Source organism: Denticeps clupeoides, unplaced genomic scaffold (assembly GCF_900700375.1).
Source record: "Denticeps clupeoides unplaced genomic scaffold, fDenClu1.1, whole genome shotgun sequence".
NCBI lineage: Eukaryota > Metazoa > Chordata > Actinopteri > Clupeiformes > Denticipitidae > Denticeps > Denticeps clupeoides.
The window spans coordinates 380,031-406,029 of record NW_021630088.1 but is presented as its reverse complement, the minus strand read 5'-3'; the positions used below and the strand labels follow the sequence as shown (position 1 = coordinate 406,029).

At 44.4% G+C, this 25,999-nt stretch overlaps 1 protein-coding gene across 3 annotated transcripts; it reads right to left on the bottom strand.

The window, feature by feature from the left end:
- Positions 1–252: 252 nt before the first annotated feature.
- Positions 253–15,466, bottom strand: LOC114782979 (mitogen-activated protein kinase kinase kinase 7-like). 3 transcript variants are annotated; one of them, XM_028968626.1, is made up of 17 exons: positions 14,679–15,466; positions 14,390–14,500; positions 13,894–13,959; positions 13,745–13,790; positions 12,372–12,510; positions 11,862–11,986; positions 10,008–10,136; positions 8,613–8,743; positions 8,442–8,523; positions 8,064–8,182; positions 7,833–7,977; positions 6,952–7,032; positions 4,962–5,029; positions 4,522–4,585; positions 2,553–2,614; positions 2,104–2,219; positions 253–1,567 (listed from the first exon to the last, which is right to left on the bottom strand). In XM_028968626.1, exons 1-17 carry the CDS (start codon positions 14,763–14,765, stop codon positions 1,387–1,389), a joined length of 1,752 nt encoding a protein of 583 aa, XP_028824459.1. In that variant the 5' UTR covers positions 14,766–15,466; the 3' UTR covers positions 253–1,386. The 3 variants fall into 3 exon arrangements, with proteins under 3 accessions (XP_028824459.1, XP_028824460.1, XP_028824461.1); XM_028968627.1 differs by lacking the exon at positions 6,952–7,032 and having other exon boundaries at positions 14,679–15,465; XM_028968628.1 differs by lacking the exons at positions 6,952–7,032; positions 7,833–7,977; positions 8,064–8,182; ... (7 more) ...; positions 14,390–14,500; positions 14,679–15,466 and adding an exon at positions 5,703–5,846.
- Between the last annotated feature and the right edge of the window lie 10,533 nt (positions 15,467–25,999).

The window sequence follows — 25,999 nt, the reverse complement described above, 5'->3', positions numbered from 1 at the left end:
ACAATAATTCTTTTGCATTAAGTTATTTATGTGAATATATTTAAAAGGTGAAACAAGATTGATTAAAGCAGATCTTGTACAGTTGTGAGCCATTTTAACGCCTAAGTTCACTGGGTTTATGTATTAAGTTAACTGCAGTCACCACAGCAGACTTCATTCTCCCAGGTAGGAAATTACAGACCTCGTCTTGAGGGTAAGAGAGGAGCAGGGTTTTTTTTTAAAAAAAAAAAAAAAAAAAAAAAAAACACAGAACAGTTACTGCGTTTTTATTTTAATGATGTGGTCTCCTCCGGATCATCAGCTGAAAAAATATTTATACAGTACACAATACAGTACACCCCAAAAAGAAAGAAAAAAAAAAAAATGGGAAGAACGAAATTGATAGACTGCTTCATTTAAAAAAATAAAATAAAAATAATAATATGAAAAAAGGTCAGATAACACTGATGGATTCTGAGAAACCCTCTGATTGTGCAAAATATGAGACACCTTTTTATCAGTACAAGTCAAATGATGCGGAAATACGATTTTAGGCTGGGAAAATATAAGGTGAAAGGTCAGCAGGGACAGACCATTGTTGGAAACCTGCCTCCTAAAAAAAAAAAAAAAAAAAAAAAAATCAAAAATCACTTGCACAGAAAAATCCCCACAATTCCTCACAAACGTCATGAGACGTCAAATGAGGTGTAAGCGCGAAAAAAAATAAAATAAAAAAAAGTAAATACAATCAAGTAAATACAATTAAAATCTAAGGCAACATGTGAACTAAAGTACATAAAACATACAGGAGAGGGCGCGACATCAGTCCATCCAGACATACATACATGAAGAAAACCGATGGAACTACAAGGTGTACAATGAAAATGAATTATAACAAACAAATGATTAAAATACTAGGGGGAAATAGATTAAAATTCCAAACCCACAAAAAACAAACCCATAAAAGCATATTTGTCTTAAGCAGGTAACACATCCACTGACCTACTCGCTTAAGAAAATGACCTCAGGAACGGTAAAAAGATACAAGGGGGACTAAATAATGGGCAGTCCGTGCACTTGACCAGCAGAACTCCCACCAGGCCCATCGTCCGGACAGAGTGGGACCGAGGACCAAGACATGTCCCCGGTACGTCCCCAGTTTAAAACACTAAAACACGCGTCCCATGGCGATGAGACGAAGGCTGAACGTCAGGATTTGCGGTCACTGCCCATCCGGTTTCACATTCTTGAGGACTAATGGCATGTGGCGTGGCGGGAAAGGACTGGGGATTCTGGACCGGACCAACGCGGGCAGCAGGCGCGGGGTTTCACGTGACTCTTTAAAAGCAGCTTGATGACAGGCGGGGCTCTTCAGGGGTTGGCGAGAAGGACGTTGGGATGTTGAGATCAGGAGGTTCCCTGCCTCTTCTGCTGCTGCGCTCGGATCAGATCCAGCTGCTTTTTGCAGTTCTGGAAGTAGGTGGACAGGGACTTGTTCTCCTCAAGCAGCTTCTTGTGCTCCTGCACCAGACGGGATGTGTTCTGCTGATCTTTCTCATCCTGGTCCAGTTCGGCGATGAGCTCGTTCCTGGAAGACCAAAAAAAAAAAAATAAAATAAAATAAAAAATTGTAAATACAAGATGGGACAAAGCACATGGACCAGTCAGATGTTCTATAAATCACTAGAAATCACTTGGGGGGCAAATCTGATGACAGCTTGACATCCTATGCAGCACAGGATAAAAAAAATTGATTGATTAAGGTCTCGGTTATTAATGTCTAATAATGACGGCCAATGAGTCACGTTGTGATTGGCTGAGAGGAACTTCAACTCATGTAGTAACAGCATCAACATCTGGAACTCATTACAGATGCAAAAAAAAGTACATAAACCTGTAATTATTGCCTATTATGAATGAATGATAATGGAAATTAGAATGGAATGGTTGAGCTGAAATATCTGAGCTGAATTCGTGAATTCATCTGAAGATGCAATGCTATGCTTTTCTAGTGTGTGATAAAACAATACAAAACACTGTCCATTACACTGTATATACACTACACTCCATTCACTGCAGGAACGTTGCCTAAAAAAGATGAAAAAAAGAGAAAGCTTCACTTACTTCCTTTGTATCAGCAAGGCGATTTCGGTCTGCACTTTCAGGTATTCCTGGGCCATTTTGCAGTGCTGCTCGAACACGGCCATGGACTCTTTGGAGTTGGGGCAGGGAGCGAGGGGCTGGAAATAAGCACAAGAGCCGCTGATGGTTGATTAAATGCCTGTTAACATCCCAGATGGGAATGAGCTATGAATTAACGTGCTGTAGAATGTATTAGTTATTATTCATAATCCATTAAGCAAATCAATAAATAAACAGAAGGAAATTTGTGGGACCATGTCTTACCGGTGCCAAAAAAGGGGCATGTTCGCTAATGTCACTACTCTGAACAGCACACGTATTATCAGCGCTTTATTTGAAGTGCTCTGATGGGTGAATTAGATAGTAGTACTATGAACAGGCAATTAAAGCGTAATTAAGGGAGTTGGTGTAACTCTGGGACCGGTTCGTACCTGCAGTTGGTGGTCCAGCGTGAGATACGCCATGGGTATGGAGTTGTCGGAGCCGTTGGTATCTGGGGAGACATGGTCAAATTTATTTATTTATAATTTTTTTTAATGATTGTGGCGCTCCATTCCAACCATACAAAGGAGCTAAAACACCACTTCACCGTGGGACCTTCAATTAATATGATAATGTACACAGTACAGTGATCAGTAGTCGTCAAATCGCAGGAGGGGAACGGGTGTCATGAGATGAAAGATCATTTAAAAATGCTCTAATGAAACCAGTTCAAGTCCCGCCTCCTGCCACAAAAGACAAAATCTGAATTATTCTACTAAAAGTCTGACAAATTCTTCACTTTCTTATTATTGCATGCTTTAGAACAATTATTTTACACACTATGTAAAATACAAGAATAAGACATCCTAGATCTGAAAGAATGAAATATTCCTATTAAATACTTTTTTTTGAACATCCTGACAAGAAAATCACACAAAACATTAATGGAAATCAAATTAATCAATCCATGGAGGTCTGGATTTTGCGTCATTAAAGTTGGAAATCACATTACAGGCGGAACCAACTTTGATGTCCTTAAAACCAGTCAAAATGAGGCTCAGCAGTGTATGTGGCCTCCATGTGGCTGTATGACCTCCCTACAATGCCTGGGCATGATCCTGATGAGGTGGGTGGATGGTCTCTTCAGGGATCTCCTCCCAGACCTGAACTGAAGCAACCACCAACTCCTGGACAGTCTGTGGTAAAACAGTCTGTTGGTGGATGGAGCAAGACAAACTCCAGGCAACATGAGGTCTTGTATTAGGAGGAATGGCCACCCCCCCACCATTACTGGGCCACTGACAAACCAGTCATGCCGGAGGATGTTATACTGATCTGTCTCCTGGTAGAGCCTCCATGTTCTGGACACTACGATGACAGACACAGCAAAACTTCTTGCCACAGCTTGCATTGCTGTGGCATCCTGGATGAGCTGCACTACTTGAGCCACTTGCACAACAGTATGTGAAGTTGCTTCCTAAGTGAACAGTTTGATTTCACAGAAGTGCGACTGACTTGGAGTTGCATTGTGTTGTTGAACTGTTACCTTTATTTATTTATTTATTAGCAGTGTATTTACAGCATTTACCAGCCATTATCAAGTAGTTACAGGGACAGTCCCCCTGGAGACACTCAGGGTTAAGTGTCTTGGTCAGGTAATACAGACACAAATGGTAATACAGGGTTCCGCTCTAAATCAAGACATAAAACTCCCTGACTTTTCCAAAGAAACGTCCAATTTAACGTTTGGGTGCTGGGCAGAAAAGGGCATTTAAAAGTGGTTACAGAAATCAAAACTGCATTCACATCATTGCGGTTGAATATCGGCAGCTCGGCGTGTTGAATGGAACAAACCAAAACCTCAACTCAATCTCTCACATCCTCTTGGGTGAGCCAGTCTCTAAATTATTCAATTTCAAGCCCAATATCTTGAAATTTAAAAGTTGCCTGGCATATTTGGAGAGTTGGCAAGTGTGGGTAACACACTCGCCTCAGAACCAGAAGACCCAGGTTCAAACCCCACTTACTACCATCGTGTCCCTGAGCAAGACACTTAGAGGGGGACTGTCCCTGTAACTACTGATTGTAAGCTGCTGTAAAAAACCCTCAGTGGGAACAAAGACGCTTAAGTCAGGTTTTGGCTACTACACTATAACAAACTATTAACAAAAGTCCCTGAAAATTCCCTCACTTGACACCCAAATGATCAATTTCACTGACTTTCCCTGCCTGGGAATACCTTTACTGAATTTCCTTGATATTCCAGAAATTCCCTGAACCATCTGGTTTGTAGTGTCGTACCACAAGGTATAAACCCTATTTTAGGGGAACGTTACCATGGTTATATAAAAAAAGTGATAGTGTTACTGTCTTTGGTAATATTTCTTGTGCCGTGTACAGCGGGACAGAAGCTCTTGCCTGGTTTGTCTGACGTGACCATCCTCACGCTGGGGCTGGAAGACCTGCTGCCGCTCCTGCTTCCCTGCAATTGGACAAGAGCGTGGTTAATCGACGGCACAGCCAATCAGAGAGCTCCATCTAAACGGGACTCAGAATAATCGGCGGAACCGTAACCTGGCGGGAGCCAATCAGGTTTGAGAAAACAAGCATGCAAGTCGGCTCGGTTGAGACTCCTGCTGCGGGGTGAACTCCGAGCGACCCGCATACTCGTGTAAACAGCGGCGGACACGTTTGAGAACTATGGGAACTCCCTTCACAGAGCTGTCAATATCGGCCGTCACCCTGCCAGCAATTGCCGGAGTCTCAGAGTCGCAACACGAGACGTCCCTTCTCCCCGCAGCGCACAACACACCACGTCACAAGAATAAACGAGTCGTCCTCGTCACCATCAACCTTACCTGGCTGGACTCGGCGCCCACCGCCGGGAGGTCCTGGACAGACCTGCGTCTCTGTGGCTCGCAGGAGGCTGAGCAGGGGACAGGAGGGACAGAGAGCAGGGGAGAGAGGAGCAGGACAGTCAGATGGTGGTGGTTGGGGAGAAGAAGCCCTCCGGAGCCACGGAGGAACATAAACGAAGAGCTGATGGACACACGACGCTCCAGACCTTCTGCAGCATTTTTCACACTTATGCTTAGAGACATTTAGCTTCTTTTACCGCAGTAAATTATAAAATGTAATTTATTTTTTTTACAAAGAAAGTGAAAGTAGGGGTGTTAGAAAATATTGATACAGCAATATATAGTGATATCATGTGGTGATATTTCCCTGTATTGATAAAATATCATCAAATATCAATATATTTGTATTTAAATTGACCAAAATTGAATTATTAATATAATGTGATCGTACACAGCATTGAATATCAGCTGTTTCTACATTTTCTGTGGACTTTAGAATATTTATAGAGTAATAAAAAAATAAAAATAAAAAAAAAAGGCTGACTGCTCTAGAAGGCAGAGGCTGATCAACTGACAACTATATAAAGCATACATTTATTCAGAAATAACCCCCAAACTCCCAACATTAGATTAGATCAGAAAGAAAAATTCCAGACCCGACTCTAATTTTGTGCAAAGTCGCTTTGATTTAAAGATTTGAAGGGGGGGGGGATCATGCACAAACAATTAATTAATACAAACCCATATTATTAAAACTCCCAATACACTCCATGCAGATCCATTCCAGAAAGAGCAGTGGCTTCTGTCTTGCCTAAACTTTACCGACCCCAATTCCTTCCTCTTTCTCAGCAAGGTAATGGTAGCAATTACCCTCAACGCAAAAGAAATGAATCAAAATGGATTTAAAGAATTATTTAAATGAATGGGGAAAAGAAATAATAATAAAAAAAAAAAAATAAAAAAAAAGGAGAGAGTAAAAGCCGAGCTTTCTCAATGCCCTTTACGCAACAAGAGACAAGGACAAACAAATTCAGAGCAACAAGCCAATTAATTCCTCCAGTTTATTCGAAATTCCAGCAAAGCCAGAGACAAGCTGGCAGGCAGGGTCATGAGTTACAAACAGGAACGCTGAACTCTCCACCAGGGCCCAGAGGGCAATTGAACACGATCATCACTTCATTATGACCAGCGTCTGGTGATGAAACTGGAATATTTTAAAATGTATTTACTGTCTCTTTACCGCCACCTTGTGGCCGCGGTTTTGCGCCGCAGTAACTCATGTGCCTGCCTCGAGTTCTCTACCACCACACAAGGGAAGGAAAGGAAACGAGTTTGAGTGGGGGGGTTACTCCAAGTTTACGTTCAGATGTCCACATATGGGATTAACGTGGAATGGACATGTTAAAAATGTTTACGTTTTTGATCTCATTTGCATGGTTCGACTGAAGATGAATGCTGGTTTTACTTCATTTTCTGTTTTTTTTTTGTGTGTGTGTGTGCACATTTTTCCCTATCAATTAGGCAAACTTTCAATTTATTCTGCAATTTATCATTATTATTAGTCCTAGAGCCAGAAATCTTCAATTTACATGGTTCTTACGCCTTTTAGAAAATAATTTCCATGACTTGCTCTACTCGAAGGCAAATTTCTCACCATATTAAACATTGTATTTTTAAACGTAGTTTCCTACGCTGTCTTACGGGAACCACATGCTTAATGCTAAACGTTCATGTGTCAATCAGATCTTTTCCAAAAATTTATTTTTAAAAGCTTCAATTAATTTCCCATATTGACACAATGAACCATCTGTAATCCTGTAACTAAAATGATGACCACATTGAGCTCAATTTGACTTAATTAATTTGAATAAAACGTCAGCCTGGAGTAACAGCCACTGCAGACCCGGCTCAGAGGAGCCCTTCGGCCGGGGGCTTGGGGGTTAGAGCCAGATGGCCAGGCACCAGAAGCCTGGCGGCGCGCTGCCGGTACCTGTGACGACGATCTTGGGGACATCCAGAATGGTGCCAAAGGACGCCGTTTTACGGTGGCCTCGTTTATACTGGGGGCGTGCTGCAAAAACACACATACATACACGTACATACCCGCACACATACACCCCCGCGCACGCACACACACGCACTGCCACGTGGACAAGCATGCAAGGCCACCCCTCTTGCCGCCCTCTGCCTCCCTCCACCTCTCTTTGGCACTCTGATGGACATGCACGACAAAAAAAAAAACATGCACAGTAGTAGCAGCAGCAGCAGCAGCAGCAGGTGGGTTGCAACTGGGCGTGGCACATGCGCTCTTGGCTCACGAAGCTGATGGGACCACGTGAAGGTGAAGTGTAGGGGCCCAGAAAGTGACGGACGCCATGGCTTTGCTCAAATGATCTCAGGGCAGCGTAGTAAGAGAGTTACCAAATCAGAGAACGGGTGAGCGTGTTTAAAAATGACTGCAGAAAGTCACAGTTCGGATCGCTGAACACAGGAAACAACATTAGTTGCAATGGATTTGCACGGACGGGAGGTCAATTGAAACGTACAAAAAAATAAATAAATAAAAAAAAAATACAATCATAAAAACACAAAAGGGGGAATTAAACAAGAAAAATCCCACTTTAATTATCGCTCAGCAGACGCCTAGCTGCACAGAAGCTATCTGGAAATGTACTTGTTTGTTGTATCTGTGCGGAGGACCTGGAAGGGTCCTTGGCCCGTAAACACGGATGGAAGCCTTGCTTCTTCTTCCTGAGCGAAGGCTTTCGGGCCAAGCCAGAGGTTCGGATTTGCTGGAATGCCCTCGTGTTAAGGACACGTCAACGACGTTAAGGGAGTCGGCCTTGTGCCGAGGTCGTGTGCGCGTGTTACCTGGAGGAGCGAAGGCCATCTTGGGCTCCAGCTCGCTCAGGTCTGCACTCATTCGCTTGCCGTCGGCGGAGGACAGGCACTGATTCCTCACCGACAAGCTCTCCACGCTGCCCCGTCTGGACAGGCCGGGTCGCAAAGTCTCCGCCTGGCAACGGAGCGGAGGGAAATGGCGGCTGTGACGCTGATGCTCAAACGGTGTCCCCTTCGTCCCCATTTAATCTGCTGAACTACCTTGGGCTTGAACGGCGTGTACTTCGTCTCCATGCTCTTGATGGTGTCGTTGTTTCCCGGCGAGTCGCCGTGCTCCATGTTGGCATCGCTCCTGTTGGTGTAGTCTGCGAACGAGCCTCCTACATCGCAGATATACAAAAACCAAAATTTCCCACTTTCACATAACTACACAGCAAAATAAACAAAAAAACTGAAATGTACTCATTTTTAAAGGAAAGTTATCAAGAGACCAATTTCAAGCCTCAACAATACTCCAAAAAAATACAATTCTGTAGTGACCGACCAGTACATAAACACACAGTTACTACAGTTACGAGATTTTTGGGGGTTTGTCCCACCACCCCCAGGCGCAAGACGCACATCGCTGAGGAGTCGTACCTGTGCTGGTGGCGGAGCTGCTCTGGCCTTCGTCTGTATACTGGTAGGGGTACTGCAGGGGCTCCTCGTGACCCGGAAAGTACTGTGGAAACATTGAGCCGTGAGCAGGGGGGGGCAATTTTGGCTGACGTCGCAATCACGTCCGTCGGCAGGGCCCTCGCGGGCCAGTACCTTCATGAGGTGGGTCATGATCTTCACAATCTCCTCCATGGAGGGACGTTGGGAAGGATCTTTGGACCAGCAGCGGGTCATCAGACTCTCAATGGGCTTGGGCAGATTCTTGATGAGAGGTGGGCGGGTCCCTGAGGGTGAAGGCATTGAGGGTCAAATCCCAAACTGCCATGGTTCCACCGAGCAAAGCACCGTCCCCATACACTGGTCCCCGGGCGCCTGTCATGGTGCCCACTGCTCACCAAGCGTGATGGTTAAATGCAGAGGACACGTTTCGCTGTGCTGTGTTTCACAATGACAATCACATCACTTTCACTTGTTGCACATCTAGCAGACCTTCAAAGTGAAGGAACTTAAACCACAGTGTTTCTTCCTCCAAGTTTGCGCAGCCCGAGCAGAGTAAAACGGACCAATCATGTTTGGGCATCAGATCACCAGCTGTAATTCACTAGACTTTGAAAAGGAGACACGTGGCTGAGAAAGTTCTGGAATATGGAAGCAACGCACGCACCACCACGTGATGTGGTTCACTACGTGATGTGGTTCTCACAGTCTTACGGAAACTATGGACTTCGTTAAACATTCATGTGTCAATCAGATTACAACGACAGTGCTTACTTCATATTGTTAGACCTAAACTACATTTCATTGCCCTGTACTTGTACATGTGTAATGACAATAAAGTTGAATCTAATCTAATATTCCAAAACGTTTCAAATCCTGGAAAATTCCCGGTTTTTAATGACCGTAAGACTTCTTTAAAACACACAGATGACCGTATACGAGTCTTCGTTTGATTTGCCCGTTTCAGTTTTCCGTTGAGGACAACACACATGCTCAAGTTTCATGGTTAATGGACTTTTCAGTACAACCAAGTTCAATCTGTAAGTGGGGACGACTTGAGATGTGTTTGCCCATGGTCTTCTGTTGTCTTTTATAATTTCATATTCACATTCAAGTCAGTTTCAGTTTATTGGTAGGTGGTAGTAGCCTAGTGAGTAACACACTCACCTATGAAGACCCAGGTTCAAACCCCACTTACTACCATCGTGTCCCTGAGCAAGACACTTAACCCTGAGTGTCTCCGGGGGGGGACTGTCCCTGTAACTACTGACTGTAAGTCGCTCGGGATAAGGGTGTCTGATAAATACCGCATCGCTCCAGATTTAAAGTCCGCCCGAATGAACATTCCGCCCCGACGCTTTCAGAGCCGGAGCCACCGCGGCGCACAGGTGAGGCCTGCTAATTGCTGTCGCTCCATTAGCCCGTAAATTCATTTTGTTTCCCCGCAGGCGCCCCTTTTTCATTCCGCGAAGGCAACCGTTGCGGAGGAGGCGGCAGTCTGGGACATGACTGACAGGTCAGCGCCCCGGCGCGCCGCCGCGCCCGACTCACCGTTGTGCACGGCCCACATGATGCGGAAGGCGGGGCCGCCGATCTCGTCGAAGGGCTTCCTGCGCGTGATCACCTCCCAGAGAATGATGCCCCAGCTGAACACGTCGCACTTCTCGCTGTAGTTGCTGCCTGCAAACACACACACACACACACACACACACACACACACACACACACAAAAACAGCACCACGTCAGGACACGGAAGAAGGGAGGGGTAAACCACGGCGGCGATTTTCCCAAGACGTTAAATTAGCGCTGCGCGCGGTGGAGGTGCTCTCCGAAGCGCCGGGGCCTTCGGATAATTTGTTTTGTCAGTGATGCAAATGAGCGCCGAGCAGTCCGGGGTCTCGGGGAGGAAAGTTGTTTAATTGCGTGGGAGTCGCGTTGCTCCCTCAACAAACAAGATAATGACTAATTCCTAATTTACGGCTCCTCCTGACCCCACGATGGAGGGGGTGCTTTTAAATTGGTTCTGTACAATGAAGTACATTAGTTGCTGTGGGAATTGAAGCATTAAATCGTAATGCTTTCATTTATCTTGAAGGGGGGAAAACTTTGTCACCAGTGGAATTTGCTATGTTGTGTTATGGTTGCTGGATATTATGAGGCAATAACGGCGCTCACATGAACGTAGACAGCAGAGCTCCTCCCGAAAGAATGAAAAAAAAAAAATAATAAAAAATAAAAAAAAAAGACCAAAACTCTGGAATGCCTGGAAAATGATAAAAGTATTCCTTAAAAAAAAAGAAAAAAAAAAAGAAATTATATATATATTTCTCCAAAACTGGAAAAACTCTAAATATATCCTTTACGACAGACCAAGTTTAAACTAGTTTACATGAGAGAATTTTTTCATATTCAATATACAATTGTGCATTATTGACAGTCGTTCACTGACATACACCTAACACACCTACAATGTACTACACTGAAAATATTAAGAATAATAAGGTCTCAGGGCCAGTAACCCTACAGAGAACCTACAGAATCTAGAACCCTCAAGTGATGGGCAGCATTTAAACACTATAAATAAAACCTTTACAAGCCAGACTCGTGAATTTAGCCAACGAAGGGACTTTGAATGGATTTTACTGCTTATTTTTTTGGAAATAATTAATTTAAATGTAAAATAATAAAGTGAAATGAGTGACAAACATACAAAGTTTACATTACATCAAATTTGTATTAATTACATGGCTTGTAGCATGGTAAAGATTAATGAATTTTAAGGTACAAAAACCAAACCATCTCAATTTGGGAATTTTGGGAAGGTTGAATATTTTTATTTTTATTTTTTCCCACCCACTGCACAGATGGGTGTACAGTCGTCATGTGCCGATGGAGGTTATTTGTAGAGCCCGCAGTCACTTATTTAACACGCATGTCCCATTTCTGCGCATGCGATTACTGTATTTGTCTGTGGGTGCGTTTTTTTTTTTTTGCCCTCCGACATCAGCGGGCACTTCAAAATGTCACCGGCCGCCACATGGTACAAAATCCTCGCGAGAGAAAGACTAAAAGAAGCCGAAGCGCAGCCCCTCCCCTCCTGCTCGATGAAGTTGGCCAATTCTGTGCAGTTTCACCCAAAAAAAATAAATAAATAAAAACTCTCTCTCTCTCTCTGGCAGGAGGAGTTTTGGTTTTTGCGACCAACACATCACTAGATGCAACACGCATATTCGATCAGCTAACCGTGAAATGTTGTTGATAGCCGGCGTCACCTGTGGCGAGACAGTAAATTACGCCGCCGGCATGGCGCGGAGACCGGCGTCCAGCTGGCACGCTCTCGCGCCACCGTCCAGGCCGAGAGATAATGTCTGGCGCCCCCGCCCCCCAAGCGATTTCATACTCGCCTTCGAACACCTCGGGCGCCATCCACGCCGCGCTGCCTTTATTGTTGGTCATGTGCGTCTGGATGTCGCACGCCGTCCCGAAGTCGCAGATTTTCAACACCGTGCCGTGGGCTACGAGGAGGAGGCTGAGCAAGAAAAACAAACAAACAAACAAACAATAATCTAAATAAATAAATAAATAATTAAATAAAAGGAATAAAAAGGTCACAAGCGGTCATCGTGACCCGGCTCTTCCCAGGAACTCAGGCCTCTAGGAAATGAACCAGCTGGCCATGCCAGGGACTCTTAACCATCAGAGCCTAATAAATAACGCCGGGGAGGTCACGCACTAAACACGTAGACAAGTAGCAGGTGATGCTGTGCATGACAACACTCAGTGTAGACTCACACCCAGCATGCACACACACAGTGATATGATCCAGGAAAAAAACAAAAAAGGCACAGGACGAGGCGTGGTTAGCAATTTAGCAGTCGAGGAGGACGAGGGGGAGAACGTCAGGAGGAGCGTACTTGGGTGGCTTGAGGTCCCTGTGAATGAGAGCCTTCGGCTTCATGCCATGGAGATAGGAGACTCCCTGGGAGCACTGTAAACACCAGCTCATGGCATGGGATGCCGTGTAATGGGGGAGGGGTTCGGCACCATGCAGCACTGTGAACAGAGAACACAGTCAGACACACACACACACACACACAGAGGCTACCACACAAATGCTAAACAAAAATATACACATACGCACCCTTTCAAAAGTTTACGGTCATTTAGAAACACTCAGTTCTGATAGGAAACAATAATATTTAAGTCTAGTTTTAGTCAACAAGAACTGATGACTAAAACTAGACTAAAATAGTCAATGAAAATTGATATTTTTTTTTTTTTAATGCAATTCTATTTAACGCAGACAATACAGTACATATACCTAGTAGAACATTTGCTTTCAATTATGAAGTGGGTTTCCCCAAAAACAAGGATATTATATTATTATTACCTTGGGAGATGAAAACATGATATTATAGCGTGATTAAAGGTCTCATTTTCATCAACGAAAATTAATCTTGTAAACCATATTTAGTCTCATTTTCATTAGTCAATAAAATTTCATGATTAAGCTGTGGTTAGTCACATTGAGGCAGTGGCTGCCGAGCTGTTAAGTAAGGGGACTCGTAATTGCAAGGCCGCCGGTTCGAATCCCGAACTGTCAAGGTGCCACCGAGGTTCCCTTGATCAAGGTTAAATGCAGACCACACATTTCACTGTGTCACTGTATGCTGTGCATCACAATGACAATAACTGCACTTGCACCGACCTAAACTTCTCAATAGAGTTAAAAAAAAGAGATATTTAGTCATAAATTTTCTCCACAATTTCCATGACTTTTACTCTCGTTTACTCTAAGGCAACGTTTTGTGACCATACGTTGTCTGACATGTCCGCAAATTTGAAAGGAAGAAAGGGGGAAAGAAAAGAATTGGCAAAATATTGTTAAACTAAACGTATGGCAACCCTGAAAAGCAGCATTTCTTCCTCCAAGTTTGCACAGCTTGAGTAACAGACCATCAGCTGTAATTAACACGACTTTTAAAAAGCAGTTCTGGAATACGGAAGCGACGCAGCTCACTACGTAAAGCCAGCAGAGATACTACAGACCTTTTTTTACAAGAACTACGTACGTCATTATACATTCGTGTGTCAAACAGATTTCAATGACTTTTCCAGAACTTCATATGTTTATGTCGTATTCCAAAACTTTCCAAATTCCACTACTTTTCCAGGTTTTTAATGGCCGCAGGAAGGTACGCCGAGGAACAGACTGGATATTGACATCATGACACGAAACGTCGGCCTGAGTGATTAAATAATCCACCGCGCTCGGCCAGAAACTCACCGTTGTACAGGGATCCTCCCTCCGCGTACTCCATGACCAGACACACCTGGAAGTGGGGGGGTCACAGGGCAGATCAACGCCGGACGCCATAATAACAAAGTAAAAAAATAAAGATAAAGGTCTGGTGGGGAGGATGATGCCGGCCTTACCGGGTTGCTGCAGGAGCCGTACAGCTTCACGATGTTGGGGTGGTTGACGCGCGAGAGCTGCCGAAGCTGGCGGAGGAGTGCAGGGTTAGGGCCACTTTTCCCCCAAAAATGTAAAATAATTTATCACTACCAACAAATCGTCATTGGGTGGTAGTAGCCTAGTGGGGCAACACACTCGCCTACAAACCAGAAGACCCAGGTTCAAATCCCACTTACTACCTTCGCGTCCCTGAACAAGACACTTGAGTGTCTCCAGGGGGGGGACTGTCCCTGTAACTACTGATTTCAAGTCGCTCTGGATAAGGGCGTCTGGTAAATGCCATAAATGTAAATGTAAAATGTAGTTGGGGCTTGAGAGGATGGGGAGGAGAAAAGAAAAAAAAAAAAAACGTAACTCAAACCGAATACAGGAGCAGGCGTGTCGCCCTGCCGAGAATAATAAAAATCACAGTAACAAAATTAATAACGATTGAAAATCGTTGACATCGAGGTTTACCTCCACCAAGAACGCCTTCCTTTCAGACTCGCTTTCTATGGTCTTGATTGCGACATCCTTGCCTTTCCATTTGGCTTTGCAAACCACCCCGAAGGCACCTCTGCCGACCACCTACAAACGGAAAAAACACCACCGTCACCACAATTCCGACGCGACATTTACACGATCGTATTTGTCCCGAGTTTGGGGCGGTTAAGGGCGATCTTTACACCCGCGGCGTCCGCTGCGCGTACGGCGGCTAGAAACGCGACCAACCGGAGCAACGCTTCACCCTTTTTTTCCGCCTTACCTCCTCCACCTCGATGTCCGCGTAGTCGATCTCCTCGAACGGATACCCCGGCGGAGTTTCCAGCATATCTGCGGAGGGGACGGACATTGCTAGCCGGCTAGCTGAAGTTGCTAGCGTCTCATTAACAACGGAGCAAAAAAAAACAAAACAAAAAAACCCCACAACGTTTTTTTTGTTATTATGGTGGGAAATAAAAGGCCGACATGTAATCTAAAGTAATATAAAGTTTAGAAAAACGCAGCGAGTGTCGGCTTGATCGTAAAAAAAAAAAAGTACTTTGGAAAGTTAGCATAAAGTGGCTAGGCGGCTAATGCTAGCAGGTCTGCTACGGCCTCGCCGCGGGAAAGCCGCTCATATCCCGGGCGTCCGAGGAAACGAAGGCCGGTGCCGGGGACTTTAAGCCGCCGCCATCCCGCGACCCGGGGCGCGACGTGAAGGCGCCGGAGAGCCCAGGCACAGGCAGCTGTCGCTGGCGCCGTCGGACATGGGCCTCACTCGGCCGCGGGAAGAGCAGCGCGGCGGACGGAGCAGAGCCCAGGCGCGGGGTCCGAGTCGACTTTCCCCAGGCCCATCTGGCCTCCCGTGTTGGGCACTTTTAAAGTTACGGCTTCCACGGCTCGCCTGCGCCTTTCCGCCGTCGTCAGGAAGTGCGTGTTCACTTCAACTCAACTCTGCCCTCCGGGCTCGGGCTGCCTGACGCATGGTCTCCATTTACTTCATGTATTTATTATCGTAGGAAAATGCCAAGTGACACGTAATTTATTAAAACATTTATTAATCTGAGGTTCCATCTGACCAGTACAACACGAAGGCGACTAATTGATGAAAACCACAGCAATTCAGATAGCGCCCAAGAAACGCCCATTTTGTTAGAGGAACGCCCATTTTAGGTGATAGGCGTTTCTTTTACAGTACAAGAAACGCCCATTTTAGGTGATAGGCGTTTCTTTTACAGTACAAGAAACGCCCATCTTGTTAGAGAAACGCCCATTTTAGGTGATAGGCATTTATTTTACAGCACAAGAAACGCCTATTTTGTTAGAGAAACGCCCATTTGAGGTGATAGGCATTTATTTTACAGTACAAGAAACGCCCATCTTTTTTGAGAAACGCCCATTTTAGGTGATAGGCATTTATTTTACAGCACAAGAAACGCCTATTTTGTTAGAGAAACGCCCATTTTAGGTGATAGGCATTTATTTTGCAGCACAAGAAACGCCTATTTTGTTAGAGAAACGCCCATTTGAGGTGATAGGCATTTCTTTTACAGTACAAGAAACGCCCCCTTTTTTACAGGAACACCCATTTAGGTGATAGGCGTTTCTTTTACAGTACAAGAAACGCCCATCTTGTTAGAGAAACGCCCATTTTAGGTGATAGGCATTTATTTTACAGCACAAGAAACGCCTATTTTGTTAGAGAAACGCCCATTTGAGGTGATAGGCATTTATTTTACAGTACAAGAAACGCCCATCTTTTTTGAGAAACGCCCATTTTAGGTGATAGGCATTTATTTTACAGCACAAGAAACGCCTATTTTGTTAGAGAAACGCCCATTTTAGGTGATAGGCATTTATTTTGCAGCACAAGAAACGCCTATTTTGTTAGAGAAACGCCCATTTGAGGTGATAGGCATTTCTTTTACAGTACAAGAAACGCCCCCTTTTTTACAGGAACACCCATTTAGGTGATAGGCGTTTCTTTTACAGTACAAGAAACGCCCATCTTGTTAGAGAAACGCCCATTTTAGGTGATAGGCATTTATTTTACAGCACAAGAAACGCCTATTTTGTTAGAGAAACGCCCATTTGAGGTGATAGGCATTTCTTTTACAATACAAGAAACGCCCATTTTGTTTTTTACAGGAACACCCATTTAGGTGATAGGCGTTTCTTTTACAGTACAAGAAACGCCCCCATTTTTTACAGGTACTCCCATGAAGGTGATAGACATTTTTTTTACAATACAAGAAACGCCCATTTTGTTAGAGGAACGCCCATTTTAGGTGTTAGGCGTTTCTTTTACAGTACAAGAAACGCCCATTTTAGGTGATAGGCGTTTCTTTTACAGTACAAGAAACGCCCATCTTGTTAGAGAAACGCCCATTTTAGGTGATAGGCATTTATTTTACAGCACAAGAAACGCCTATTTTGTTAGAGAAACGCCCATTTAAGGTGATAGGCATTTATTTTACAGTACAAGAAACGCCCATCTTTTTTGAGAAACGCCCATTTTAGGTGATAGGCATTTATTTTACAGCACAAGAAATGCCTATTTTGTTAGAGAAACGCCCATTTGAGGTGATAGGCATTTCTTTTACAATACAAGAAACGCCCATTTTGTTTTTTACAGGAACACCCATTTAGGTGATAGGCGTTTCTTTTACAGTACAAGAAACGCCCCCATTTTTTACAGGTACTCCCATGAAGGTGATAGACATTTTTTTACAATACAAGAAATGCCCATTTTGTTACAGGAATGGCCATTTTAGGTTGTAGGCATTCCTAGGGCAACTTGTAGAACTGCCCTTTTTTTTTTACATCACCTAAAATTGGCTTACCTGTAACAAAATGAGCATTTCTTGGTTTGTAAAATCTATCACCTACATGGGAGTACCTGTAAAAAAGGTACTACTGCTTTCATGCCTGCATCAACAGGCAGAAGAAACGAATACTATCTTATGAACCAATGGCATAAAACAAAATCTATACAAACCTATAATCATGCAATGAACATGAACCCCCTACGGTCTTATACAACTAATACAAATTTCTCTCATGGATCCTACTATTGGGATCATTGGGACACATGTTGGTTACCCCCAAAACCATCCCCTTGGTGATTAAAACACCAAGACAGACATACATAATCTGCAAGTCAGACCATGGGTCACCTATCTTGGTTCATTATGAGACGATATGAGCCTCAAATGCACATGGAAAATGCTAGGTAATTAAGAGAGGTAGACCAATTCAACTGCGGAACTGAGGAATGAAGTCAATGAGGAGTTCATGGCCGAACTCGAACGAACGACCTGCATTGCATGAGCAACGTCAGATCATATTAAAGAGCGGAGGAGGGTTTTGAGAAGATACTGGCAGCCTCACAGTGAGACAGGCAAGGGAAGCAAAGGCGGCAAGGAAGTGGAGAGGATTGAATTCAGGGGGAACAAAGGAGCTCGCGGTGGAATAGAGGATGTATGTATACGAAGGTCGAGAGAGAAGAAGTGTACCACTGACAACGTGAAGGCCTCTGACACGGCTGGTGATGGGCACGATCAGGGGGATGGGGTGGATCGGGATAGCTAGACTGAATCTGGATCAGACAGAGAGAGTTCAGACAGCAGCAGGGAACACGGAACCTTGTAAAAAAGGTAAAAAGGCAGCGCCTGCGTTTAATCTGAACACTCAGATGCTCATGAGGGGAGTCGCCGGAGGAATGTCAGAAGTAAGAGTTGGAGAAAGTCTGATCCGGAATATGTCAGGCATGCTGATGACTCTGGCACGCAGCACACAGGCTTTGGATAATGATGGACAGAGTGGCAACAAGTAAAACGCTGGAAAGATGATGTGGATTTTGAAGAAAAAGAAGACTCCTCAAATGGTAAAGAGCTGTGACAGAATCAGTAGAAAGAGATGTAGATGTGGGTGTTAGTAGCCTAGTGGGTAAGATACTTGCCTACAAACCAGAAGATCACAAAGTCCCAGGTTCAAACCCCACTTACTACCATCGTGTCCAAGAGCAAGACACTTAACCCTGACTGTCCCTAGGAGGGGACTGTCCCTGTAACCGCTGATTGTAAAGGCCGAAGGGATGTTGCCGAAGAACACGGCAGTTACCTCAACACATGGAGCTGAGACATGGACACTCAAAGCAGCAGAAGAAAAGAATAGTAATTCCATGTCTAGAAAGATGGATATGAAGGAAACCTTTGGGAATAAACTGAAGAGAGTAGATAAGAGATGAAGAGCTGCTCAAATTGACAGTGTGGGATGGATGGAGGATGGTAGAACCAATAACCGAAGAAGTGAATAAAGAAAAGCTGTGGAAAGTAATCAGAGATAAGCTTAAATATAACGCGGCCAACGTGGGAGGCTAGGAATACCAATTGGGAACTGGGAACACAAGGCTTTTCGTGCCTCAATAAATCAGTATTTTTTCAAGTGGGGACTCTGAACAATAAACTGGACTGGACTCATAACACAAATGCTCTCTACAAAAAAGGGCAGAGCAGGCTGTACCTGCTGCGGAGGCTCAGGTCTTTTGGAGTACAGGGGCCACCCCTGAAGACTTTTTATGACTCTGTAGGGGCATCGGCCATCTTTTACGATGTGGTCTGCTGGGGAAGCGCTTGGGACAGAAAGAGACTAAACAGGCTGATCCGGAGGGCCGGCTCTGTTCTAGGATACCCTCTGGACCCAGTGGAGGTGGTGAGTGACAGGAGAATGGTGGCTAAGCTGTCGTCCCTGTTGGACAACATCTCCCAACAGCTCCTTCAGTGGCAGGCTAATGCACCCACGATGTGGGAAGGAGAGGTTCAGAAGGTCTTCACCTCCAACTGCTGACAGACTCTATAACAAAGACCTCACAGTTGACCACACACACAGACAAACAAACACACACTTCAAATACATCACGGTAATTTACCAACTGTTCAGGTGTACACTTTACCCATTTTACCCATTACTTTCCCCATTGCACATGTGTAGATCTCAATTGTACATTTGTAGATATATACATATACATATTTATTTTTTGATGCTGCTATTTACCTCTGTTTTTGCTGCTATTACTTCTGTTTCTATCCACTTTCTGCTGTAACAAATGGAATTTCCAACTTGTGGGACTATTAAAGGTTGATCTTATCTTAACTCATATATTAGCTTAATAGATAAACTACTCTGATTGATTATTAAAATGTCCTATAGTACCATGTGATGTCTTGTGGTCTGAACTAGAATTGCAGTTTTTGGCAATAGCTATAATATAAAATGAGTTAAATGTGACATATTGGTTGCCTGTCAGAATATGGTGGAAAAAGGCAGTGTTGCGTGGTAGTTGACTGGAGTGGGAAAAGCAGGGGTATGGTACAACCCAGCCTGGCACTTTGAGTCTCTCTGTATTCCTCTTTTCACTGTTTTCATCCCCCCTCAACTCGAGCACTGGATGACAGGCTATATTTTGCAACGGGTACTAGGCTGGAAGTTTTAAGGGAGGTAGTAGCCTAGTGGGTAACACACTCGCCTATGAACCAGAAGACCCAGGTTCAAATCCCGCTTACTACCATTGTTTCCCTGAGCAAGACACTTAACCCTAAGTTGCTCCAGGGGGGGACTGTCCCTGTAACTAATGATTGTAAGTCGCTCTGGATAAGGGCTTCTGGTAAATGCTGTAGATGTTTTAAGGAAGCACCACTAGATGGCACTGTCTGATTGTACCTGTTAGCAAATGAGGCAAATAGAATTTATATTGCCCCCTTGTGGTCTGAAAGTTACTATCCTTGATTACGTTAAACAAAGAGGAAATCATCCACATATTAAGTCTCATAATTCAATTTCCAACACACCAATTAAAAATAGCATGGTGAACAATATGCAATATTTCATATCATTTTCTGTCTTTAAAATGTTATATTAAGTTTACTTGCATGATCCCAAATAAAAAAAAAAATTTGTATAGCTGAGGACAGATGTTAGACCTGTCATCCATGTAATTGTCTCCTATTCTCTTCAGTACGCTTGGAGCACAATAAGGCTATAGGTACTCAAACTGACTTTGTGACAAGCTGACTCCCCAGAAAAGTCCAAAATTGTGTCTTTGCTGGGCTGTAATGTGCAGTTCTTTGACAGAGTGCTTTGTGCGAAATGCTTATGTGTGCAGTGCGCAGCGAATGACAACAGCAGCTACGGAGGCCATTACTCAGAAGGCCCCATGGCATTAGGAAAACAACAGCGGCCACAAAACTTCCTTATGAACCTCATATCTGCACTGTCATCACACTGCTTTCAAATACGTTTTTCCCCATCCGACTGGATTAGTCACCAGAGGTGGGTAAAAACCTGTCCCTGACAAAAGCCGCAGTTCTGCCACATTGTTAGCATGCGCGGGCAGTTTAAATCCCAGCGCAATAATTATTTTAATCGCTGAGCTGAAAGGCTCATTAAAATGTTCTTCCACGGCCGTTTGCTGGGAGTATTGGAAACCGGCATATGGTAGGGGACCTGTGTTCGGTGTGGATAACGTTTGTTTACCCTGTGCTGCCTGGCCCATAAACCTTGCAAATCATCTGTGTGGGACCCACTCATCAGGCATAGATGCATATATTTTTCATTTCAGAGCTGTTCATTCATGCACTAAACCTGCGTTAAAATTTTTTTTGATATTTTTCATTATTATGCCAAGAAGAAAAATAAATATGAATATCTGCATTATATCCTGAGAGATTTATATAGAGATTTATATATATATATATACACACACACACATATCCCATATATACACACACAAAGCTAGTAAATCTCTGGACTTGAGAGACTATTGTCCCCAGAGTGCTTGCTGTTCCTCTAGTCACCACAGGGTGATGCTGGTGCACTTTCGTCTGCGGAACATCTCCTTCAGTCGTCCTCTGGGACCGCGGCCTTGCTCTCCTGATGATTAAGTAACGAGTGAAAAGCCTGAGGCGTTTCGGGGCTGTTTTTTTTTTTTTGTTTCTTTTTACGTACAGGCGCGGCTCTCCCGCAATTAGCCCGGATTCATTAATATCCTTATTCCAGTATCAGCATTCTCTGAAAAAGGGAAACTATTTGTCCCTTTCTAATAAGTCGCAAGATTGATTGTGCGGTGCGCACGCAGCTGACAAACATTACTCTCCTTTTGCTCACGGCCTTCGGTCACCACAAACTCTCCAGCGTCCAAAATAAGACTCGGACTGTTTACTTTGGAGCGAGTGGGAAAACGTTCTTTCTTTCTTCCTCGCAAAAAAATTCACGTGAAGGATTTTGCATAAAAGTAGAGCAATTCCCAGGCCTGCCGTGGACAAGTAAACACGGCGGGCATCGGGGGAATGCCGTGCCGTCGTTCTGCTTAATCATTTTAACTTTATCTAAACGCTCCGTTCATTTGTGCTGAGCTCGGCTCCTGCAGACGAAATAAATCAGCTGGAAAAAAAAACAACGCGGCAAAAGAATGCTAGTACCACCGGAGGAGCGCCCCGGCCTGATCGAAACAAATGATGTTTCATAATCAATCCGCAGTACCATATATGTGCTGAGCTGTATATGTCATCTCGGAGAGTTCCACAGTAGATGCATTATTACATTTACATTTACTGCATTTACCAGACGCCCTTATCCAGAGCGACTTACAGTCAGTAGTTACAGGGACAGTCCCCCCCCGGAGACACTCAGGGTTAAGTGTCTTGCTCGGGGACACGATGGTAGTAAGTGGGGTTTGAACCCGGGTCTTCTGGTTGTGTTATCCACTAGGCCACTACTGCCCTTGTACAATAGTAATGAAAAATACTGACATATTTCATAAAGCCTGCAGCAGGTTCAAGAGTCCTGACTCACGTCACCGTTTTAAAAAGATGCAGAAGTTGTTCCCGGAAATCGCTGGAAAGGATGCAGTGAGCCTGCAAATTTTCCATTTTAGGGCATCCGGCGATGACATCGATACACTTTCGCCCCTCACAAGTTGCCGGGTGACAAAGCCGCCGCCGCTCAGCACAGCTGGTGGCCGGTGCGCGAAGGGGGCCCAAGCTGCGAGTGACCTTTTCCGGATCGTTCCGCCCCGGGCTCGGAGACAGCAGCGCTTGATAAGGGACGCGGAGCGTGTGGGCCGAGGCGGCCGGAGCCGGAACAGAAACATCACACGGGCCTTCCTTCGCCAGATCCCCGCGATAGCGGCCGCATTGTTCTCATGGCTGACCTTTCATTTTTCTCGACGGTCCAACCAGAGCGCCGCCTCATTCCACGGTTTACACTTCAGACATACAAAAATAGTTTCTGCCCCCTGGATGGTGTTTAGTATGCATGACAAGAAGGGCTTATCCTTTATAAAACCCTCTGTTGTGCATGCCTCATAACTTTTTAATTACACAGCAGTCTTAATAACCTCCTTTACCGCTTATTTTAGCATAAAAATGCTGCTTCTTTACAGCGAGGGTTATAAAGGGTGTGCAATGGCGGAATAAAGTCATATTTCAGTATGACTAATTCCAGCTCAGCAGGTCCTATAAACCGATTATTTCAGTGTTTACAATGAAAAATATCTCGTCTTCCCCCCCACTTCTTTTCTGTCTTTTTGCAACACAAACTGCAGCTTTTTTCTTATCGCCCTTCCAGTTTTCATCAGATTGGTGGTTGATAAAATTATTTTTGTGAAGGACGTTTTCAAGATCTGTCTTGACGCAGCGCAGATGAAGTGAAATGCAGTAAATGCTGCAGATCAGGGGTTCTCCCCATTCTTTCAACTTTAAGGCTGTTCAGAAAAAGATCCCCAACTATTGAAAGTAATTTATTCTCGCTCCAAATGGACGGAGTACTGTTTTTATTTATATATTAATCATATATTAATTCATATTGCATCCAGCAAAAAGGAAAAAAATCGGATAAATCACACCAGACAGCCTCACCAACGTTCAGAAAGTTTAATATTTAATAATAAAGAAAATATATGGTAAAGTTATATAATACAATGAAATACATAAAATGAAAAATTGAGAAGTGTAGTACAGAAGCCTAGTGGCAGCATGCGTAGTGATGTGAAACATTTCTTTAAAAAAAAAAAAAAACGTGCCACTGTACAGAGAAGCCATTATCACGTGACCTGAGAAGAGGGCGTCACAATTATCAGCTCCCACCAGGAAGCACGTCTGCGGAATATCTGCTCGTTTTTCCCTCTTCCCCCCTCCGCTGCACTTATTGCAGGGCACCCATATCTCCATTCAAAGAGAATCAATCATCCCACCCAATGATTTATGCCACATGGACAGTGTCCAGGGCTGGAGATTAGCTCTGTGGAGCCCTCCCGGGGGATCCATTTTCGTAAACACTTGCTCCGTCCGGGGCAGACGGGTCAACGCTTTTGCTTTTTTTTTTTTTTTTTCTGGTTATCTTGGCCTACGAAGGCCTTTGCAGGAGCAAATTACTCACAGCGTCGGCGGCAGAAAGACTGATATGCGCACACCGATTCGCCACGGGGATTGGAGGAGCTTGGCCAGTAGAGACGGAAAGAAAAGCAGGATTATATCATGAGAAAGTTCTTGCCAGTGGTCTGGATTACATGTTTTGGGTGAATGATTGAATTCATCATGTTGACGGGCTGCTGGTTTACGTACTGAGATGTCGGGGGAAGCGTATCTGTCGCCGGGACATTTGTCTCGTGCAACAGGCCCTGAGCACTCGGGTTGCCGTCCAGACGTTATCTCACACACATTATGTCCAAGGCCAAAGGTCCTTCCCTGTGACGAGGCCCGAATGTCCTGCAGCCATCGGGTGAGTCAAAAAGGCCAGCTTTGCATGTGCTGAGGGTGGATGGGATGATGTCCACAGCTTTCAGATAGGAGGCAGCAGAACAAGGCCAATTCCGGAGAGGACACTCTTGCTATTTGTGACTTTCTGAGATCCATACGTCAGCCGTCTACTAAGTTGGGCGGAACAGAAAAGGGACAGAAGAAAATCTTTATAGACCTGGGAAGTCATTTCTTTTTTTTTCGGGGCCACAGGCTCTTGGGGATTTGGCGGGATCATGACCACCCCTTAGCTCCGGCTCGGTGCCTGACCACTGAGTTTAACGGCAAACGGCAGCGCAAAGCTGGAGCTTTTCCTCTCTGGGCTTGTGCTGGGAAGATCATCGGTAGGCGGGGTGGGTGGGGGCCTGCGGTGTCACATGTAGTAGGGTGGTAGTAGCCTACCTCATAGGCCCTCTCGCCTATAAACAAGAAGCCCCAAGCTCGAGCCCCACTTACTACCATTGTGTCCCTGAGCAAGACACTTAACCCTGAGTGTCTCCAGGGGGGGACTGTCCCTGTAACTACTGATAGGCACTCAGAAAAAAGGCTGCAAATATAAATGTAAAATGTAGTCAGGTGGAGAGAGAGGACTGAGCCTTGGAATGAGGACAGTCACCAAAAGCCAGTGGGTTTTTGTCACCCACATCTCTTACGCCCCGTCCACACGAGAACGCTTTTTTCTAAAACGTGTTTCAGGTTTCTAAAAACTTGTGTCCTCGCGGGAACCTATTCTGAAATGTCGTCGTCCACACAGAGACGCAGAGAACGTCCTGAGCGGGTTATCCACCATTGCTGTATGTTGGATGTATTTGGGCTCATAGGTCAGATTGGAGGTCGGGCTCATATGTCAGCGTTTTCATAAAAAAAAAAAAAAAAAAAAAGACGCTTCACCGTCCACACCGTCCACATTTAGATACATGGCCAGATCGAATATAAAATTTCCCACCTTTAACATGGTCTATAACCTAAACAGTTCATAATAAAGGAAACACAAGTAGGTGCGTGTATTAAAACTTTCCGATTATATATATTTTGGTCTTGTTGGTCTCCTAATTCTGTATCTGAAGTCTCTTGGAGCAGAATTACAGCCACTTTGATCCAGTCCCACAATGAGATTTTCCACTACGTGCCGTTTCTGTGTCTGTAGCTTTAAATGCTAACGAGGAGGAGAGAGGCGGGACCAGGAGGAGAGCGGCCTATAGGAGTAAGCGGACAGGAAGTCCTGTCGGCGTTTCTCCAGAAAAATAAAATCGGAAATGATGACAAGACTTGACAAAGAAGAAGGACACATTCACATGACGTCACGAGACAGGGGTTTAATTTGTGATGAACAGGACAGGGGAGACATCTGGTAACAGTCGAACAGGTTAACATGTAACATAACAACGACCCGACGGTGAACAGACACAAAAAGGGCAGCTTTATACATCAGACACAGGTGAACACGATGAGGAAACATTACACAGGACTAACGTGAAACTCCGGAGTAACGAGTAACCCCTTCTGGACCGGATCATGACAATCACTTCATATTCCTCAATAAGATGCAACTGGTATATTATTCCATATATATTTAAATTTACATCCATGGTATTTACCAGATGCCCTTAACCCTGGAGACACTCAGGGTTAAGTGTCTTGCTTAGGGACACAGTAAGTGTGGTTGTGGTTGTCTGGTTCGTAGTTGGCTACAAGCTACAAGCACTCTACTTAATGCAGATAATATTATTCTCTTGATATATTAATCCCAAACAAAGTTAATCCTATTTTCTGTCTTTTCTTTCGATTTATTGAAGCATTATCGCACCTG